This window comes from Littorina saxatilis, linkage group LG1, assembly GCF_037325665.1.
Source record: "Littorina saxatilis isolate snail1 linkage group LG1, US_GU_Lsax_2.0, whole genome shotgun sequence".
NCBI lineage: Eukaryota > Metazoa > Mollusca > Gastropoda > Littorinimorpha > Littorinidae > Littorina > Littorina saxatilis.
In genome coordinates, this window is record NC_090245.1 from 28,625,660 (window position 1) to 28,632,167 (window position 6,508).

General features: G+C 42.0%; 1 protein-coding gene across 2 annotated transcripts in view; it reads left to right on the top strand.

The window, feature by feature from the left end:
- LOC138966196 (glutathione S-transferase theta-3-like) overlaps window positions 1–2,904 on the top strand; it is a 10,150-nt gene extending 7,246 nt beyond the window's left edge. For both annotated transcript variants that reach the window (XM_070338329.1, XM_070338337.1), the window contains exons 4-5: window positions 376–495; window positions 1,278–2,904. In XM_070338329.1, coding sequence (XP_070194430.1) covers window positions 376–495; window positions 1,278–1,638 — 481 coding nt within the window. In that variant the 3' untranslated portion in view covers window positions 1,639–2,904. The remainder of the gene's footprint in view (window positions 1–375; window positions 496–1,277) is intronic.
- The last annotated feature ends 3,604 nt before the right edge of the window (window positions 2,905–6,508 follow it).

The following is a 6,508-nucleotide window of genomic DNA, read 5'->3' on the forward strand; positions in this document are numbered from 1 at the left end:
CCCCCCCGGTAGTCCGGCCCTGCTGTTCATGTTTGGTCCGCCACCATCATCCTGAATAGAAGGAAAGTTCCGCGCGTGCGTCCGTCTCGTCCGGCTGTCCTTGCGTCCTTTTCTCTCTGTCTGTCTGTCCGCACGTCCGTCTGTTTGCTTGGGTACCCGTCCTTTTGTCCTTCCTTCGGACCATCCATCAGTCTGTCTGTCTGTCTGTCTGTTTGTCTGTCAGTGAGCATGTTTATCTGTCAGGCTACCGAGACAAAGGTAGAAGAATGTGTTCTTCTGTTAGCAGCCACTGTGGGCAAACCATATCAAAGAAGCTACCGCATGTTTGCGCTTATTTTCAACACACAATCGCCTTTACTCTTAATATGTCCACAGTCCGGTCATCCTGAACTATCTGGCCACGACCTACACACATCACGCGGGCTTTGGCCACGGACTGACCACTCGCTACGTCACAGAGTCCCTCTGCAGCTGGGCCAACAGTGAGCTCCACAGGTACTGTACCCCTTGACCACTCCAAACTGGACACTTGGGCTGGACCCTTGACCGCTACTTGTGATAGGCGTCAGCTCTTGCCCCTTTACTGGGGGCTTTGTGACTAGTCCTACATTCCACTGTCATGTTGTTTGTTTGCTTGTGTTTATTTCTATGTTTATTTTTTAAAGTTGTTGAAAATGGTCACAGATGTACCTGTTGACTTAGTTGACTGCTCGATTGTTGCCAGGGCGGAAGTGCTCGGATCGAAAGTGGGTGCCTCCAGAACGGGTGAGAACAAACCGCGGGGTCTGATTCGTTGAAATCACAACAAATCTCAATTTCAACCAATCCAACACCGCGGCAGACTCCCACCCGGTTGGTAACTTTCTCGTGCACCGCGGCCCAGGTCACGGAGGAGCGCACTGATTGAGTCATTCATTCATTTATTCACTTTTTTGTTTTTTTTTCAATGAGGTTTAGAATTGTGTACTATTCTTTTACAAGTCAATAATAAATGTTGATTTTCTGAGCTAACACAATGCCTTTCTTCTATAGTTCGTCAAATTAAATAAAGAACTCTTGTTACGTCCCACCTTTTGTTAATGGAAGGATGTGTCCTCTAACTAACCTGCAGCGAAAGGTTTTACTATTTCCGGCGTGTGGAAAAGGATGCTCACAATCGCGAACATGATAATATGAATAACGACGTTAATAATTGCAGGAATGATGGCAGACAGGATGATAAAGACGATGATAAGAACTATAAAACAACACATTGCTTTATTTTTTTAAATCTTCAGGGCCATAGGCTTCAAGTATATCTACCCACAGTTCCTGGAGAAGTACGCACTTCCGGACCACGACCACAACGAGGCTATGACGGAGCACGCGCTTGGTGACGTCACCAAGCATCTGGAGACGCTGGAAAAGCGCTACCTGTCCAGTAACCACTATCTGACCGGTGGCCGACAGACGGTGGCTGATCTGTTCGTGGCTACCGTGCTAATACAAATGGAATGGACTGGTTTCAGGTTCAAACTCTGGCCCCGAGTTGAAACGTGGTTGGCGCGGGTCAGGCACGCGGAATTCTGGGATACTGTGCACGTCAGTCACAAAGAATTCGTGGCAGAGCTTGAGCGAAACCGGTTTCAGTTTGACTAAAGGCGGTGGGACTGAAACGAAACTGGTTTTAGTTTTGGTTGGAGAAAGACAGAGCATGTCTTTGACGGTAATTGTTAATTCAGTGTGTGTGTGTAACGGATAGCCAGAAACGCCGCCAAAGTTGGTTGTGTTTTTCATGGAGAGTTAACAATAAAGTTTCAGGCAAGAGGTGAAGCCGCCGATTGCATTAAACATCACGAAATGGGTAGGACAATGTTTTCATCAGTAACGGTTACTTGATCTTGCATCTTGTAAAAAAAACAAAAAAAACAATTCGTTTTGAGGAAATTGAGAGACGGGTAGCCTGCCAGTAATAGGACATTAATCTGTGGCAGTCTTACACATAACCCCGTAATGAATGCTGTATGAAAAACAGTGAAACACGCACAAAAAACAAAATTTACTTCAGGTAAACTAGTTCGGTGGAGCTGCTGTAAAATCCGTCTGGCTATTCGACGGTGAAAGTGATTAAAAAACAAGCTGTACTCTCAGGCACGTTTATAACGAAGGCCTCATAGCGGAGAATGTCAGCAAGAGAAGCCAGGTTCTGACAGATATTACGGAACACTAAATAATATATCATTTCGTCTGCGAAGGCTTTAATTTATTATGACGATGTGATTGGGTACCAATGGCCCGGAACAATGCTTTTAAAAACTCCTTTATTCCTACAGCAATAACCATTTTAAATGCTGATTACAACTTTTAAACTTCCAATTGAACACTTGAGCTGGTCGGACTCTGTGTGTGTATGTGCGTGTGTGTGCGTGTGTGTGCGTGCGTGCGTGCGTGCGTGTGTGCGCGCGCGTGTGTGTGTGTGTGTGTGTGTGTGTGTGTGTGTGTGTGTGTGCTATGCAACTGTTTGGGTGTGCTGTGTTTCAGAGCGTCAGTTGCTGTGATATTTACATGTTGCTCATTATCTAAATGCTTATGTAAAAGTTGATCTTAGAACTATATTTATGTACGATTATGCCTTTGATTGTTGTCTTTGTCATAATATGAGTAATGCGATGTGATGCCAAAAGACAAATTTCAATGTTTATGTACAATGAAAATGGACATTAAAGTATTCTGATCTTATCTTATCTTATTGTCAAAAACGACTTCTAATCCATTGGAACTGCTTTAGTGTTTTTTGTCTGAAAATGTGAAGTCGGATATTTATTTTCTTCCTAAATTTTATTGTACAAGCCAACATGAAAGCCATGTACTTCATCAAAGCCGGAAATATCTGTAATTGTGTTTAAAAAAAAAGTTGAAGTGGGAGTGGGTGTCTTTCGTGTGTGTGTGTGTGTGTGTGTGTCAGTGTGTGTGTGTGTGTGTGTGTGTGTGTGTGTGTGTGTGTGTGTGTGTGTGTGTGTGTGTGTGTGTTTAGTTGTATTGTGCCTGTGTTTGTCCAGGTTTACATAATCTACATATTCTGTTATTATTTTCACAAAATTATTCATTTCAATTTACCTGCTTATCTAAAAAAAATTTAAAAAAATGTCATCGTGCTTTAAAATAATTATGCTAACAGTAAACCAGTTGATTCGGCTAGCGACAGCCGTTGCGAGAGGTCACGGTTTTTTGCTCGCTCCGCAACACGCTGAATCAGAGACCGGTGTTTTCGTTTTTGTGCGCTCTCCCGTTACGGAAAATGGAAGCGGTACTGCCGGTCTTTCTAAGAAAGAGAGATGTAGTTCGCAGTGAGGAGGACGTGGTAACAGGTTTGGAATTGTGTGTGGCAGCAGAGAGGACCGCTGGTCGGGGCTCCATTACAGGCGCTCAGGACATCCGTGGCTTATGGCGGATATACCCGACTACGCAAGCAGCCAGAAATGAGTTGCTCATCAAAGGTATGAATGTTCGCAACTGTACATTGCAAGTGTCTCACACTAACCCCTTCATTCTGCGTGATGATTCTGGAACCGAAGAGCCGTCAACAAAACTGTGGGTATCAGATATTCCCATTTCAGTGGCAAACAGTGAAATTGAACACTCTATCGTGAAGACTGGCTGTGAGCTAAGATCGGCCATAAAACTCGAGTGTTACAGGGACAAAGACAACAAGCTAACAAGGTTTCAGACAGGGAGGAGGTTCGTTTTCATAACCGTCCCCAAAACACCCCTTGAGAAAACACTCGCTGTTGCCGGGTTTCAGGCAAAGATCTACCATAGGGAACAGAAGACAGTGAGAAAAGATATTGTATGTTCAAAATGCCTGCAAACCAACCACCATGTCTCTGTGTGTGAAAATGATGTGGTGTGCCTTGCTTGCAAGTTGGCGGGGCATAAGCGTGGGGACAGTGTCTGTGCTTTCTCCGGAAACAACACAGTGCAGAACATGACAGGACAAGACAGAGACAAACAGACGAACGCACAGACGAACGCACTGATGGTAGTGGAGGCTCAGTCTTCCATTGACACTAGTGCAGCCACACATGACAGCGCGCTGCACGTGCCAAGCGTTAGCAAAACTGACAAAGACGAACATGGTACAGACAAAACAAAGGGGAAGGGAGGTGGAGGTAAACAGGCGTTGTCAAGAGGGAGAAAAGAGCAGAAAACACCAGTCGACAGAAGACAGCTCACCCTATCCATGAGTATGCAACGCGTGGAGCACGGAAGACACCGATCAACAACACCCAAGCGTCGCCTTTCTGGAGAGAAGGACCGCTCACCCGTGGACAAGTTTCCAAGGCGTGATAAAACAGACAGTGACAACGGAGAAGAACAGGGGGAGGGAGAGGGATGGGTAGAAGGTGAAGGAGAGGTACCTGATGAAAGAGAGAGGTGGGGATAACGGGTTGTCAGTGTCAGGACTTGGATTTCGATTTTGGACTGGATTACGGACGAGCCCTTTGATCACGATTTTGGTATTTGGTCTGTGTAGACTTGATATGACTACGTTCACTACCAACGTATCATGCCCTAATGGCGAGTAAACTGCGTATATGTTCGTTGAATTGTAGAGGACTGAGAAACAAATGGAAAAGAACAACGTTGTTTAAATTTTTGAGAGAAAAAAAGTTTGATATTATTTGTTTGCAAGAAACACACATAAGTTGTAAAGATGTAATATTGTGGGAAAAACAATGGGGAGGGGAAGTATTTGCACAAGCTGGAACATGTTACAGTAAGGGTGAGGTCATTTTGACGTCAAAACATTTTGATGGAAAAATTGAATTAGTAAAAAAACAAGAACGGGTTGTTGTTATCTCTGTAGAATACAGAAAACAGTGCATTAATATTATAAATGTGTATGCTCCAAATGAATCAAATGAGAAAATGGCATTTTTTCATTCTATTAGAAATATTGTGGATGAACTTGAAACCGACCAGTTTATCTTATGTGGTGATTTTAACTGTGTGGTCAACAATGAACTTGACATTATTTCTGGCCGGCCTCATAGTAACAGAGAAATTGAAGTTTTCACAGATTTAACCAATACCTTAACTGACATATGGAGATACTTTCATGATGATGAAAAAGATTATACCTGGAACAGATTTAACCCCTTTGTTGCCAGGCGACTTGATTATTGTTTTGTATCTAGAGGAGTGTTGTTATCGTGTGTATCAGCAGATCATATTTGTGTCCCAAGTTCAGATCACAAAGCTGTTGTTGTCGAAATGAATGACAAGGATTTTATTAGAGGTCCAGGTTACTGGCGGTTCAACAACAGTTATTTGAAAAATCAACATTTTCTTGAACAAATGAATTCACTTCTGGATGTTTTGGTTGAAGAAGCCGAGAATGATGCCTCAGCAATAAACAGATGGGAATTGGCAAAAGTACAGATAAGAAATTTCTGCATTGAATTTGGTAAAAAACAGTCGTGTAATAGGAAAAATGAAGAAATCAGGTTACAAACCCGCCTAAGAGAACTGGAAAGATTATTGATTGATAAGATTGAAAATAATGGGTTGCAAACAGAATTACTAAAATTGAAACAAAAGTTAGAATTATTAGAACTAGAAAAAGCAAGGGGTGCACAGGTTAGAGCTAGGGTGAAGTGGATAGAAGAGGGGGAAAAAAACACAAAATTTTTTTGTAACTTAGAAAAAAGACAAAAGAAGAAAAACATTATGTCACGCCTCAGTACTGTAGCGGGTGATACAATAACCGACCAGAAATTGATTTTACAAGAACAAAAAGAATATTATACACTTTTGTATAGTCTGAAAACTGATTCTGAAAATACGGTAAAAGATAGTTTGGAATTTTTGTCGCAAGAATTTGTTCCACGCCTTAGTGAAGAACAGTCACGTTTATGTGAGGGGTTAGTAAATCCCGCAGAAGCAGCCGACGCTCTGTGTAGCATGAAAAATGGCTCGGCCCCCGGGGCTGATGGAATTTCTATTGATTTCATGAAAGTATTTTGGAGCAAGATAAGCAGATTGCTTGTTGATTCATTTAATGAATCATTTGAAAGGGAAGAGTTATCATATACGCAAAATCAAGGGGTGATAATATTGTTGCATAAAGGAAAAGATTTGGATAGAGAACGATTAAGTAATTGGAGACCAATTACTTTAACTAATACTGATTATAAGATTCTAGCTAAAGTTTTGGCAAGAAGAATGGGTTTAGTAATTAATGAACTAATCAGTGTAGATCAGGTTGGTTACCTAAAAGACAGAAATATATCAACAGTGATTAGAACGATTGACGATGCGGTTAATTACTTTAATGTTAGTGGAAAGGCGGGTTATCTGCTTGCCCTGGATTTTAAAAAAGCTTTCGACAGTGTATCAAAGTCACTACTTCTTAATGTTTTTGACAGATTTGGATTTGGATCTAGTTTTAAAAAGTGGGTGGAGATTTTGATAAAAGGTACTACAAGCTGTATAAATCATGGAGGTTGGTTATCGGAGAGTTTTAACG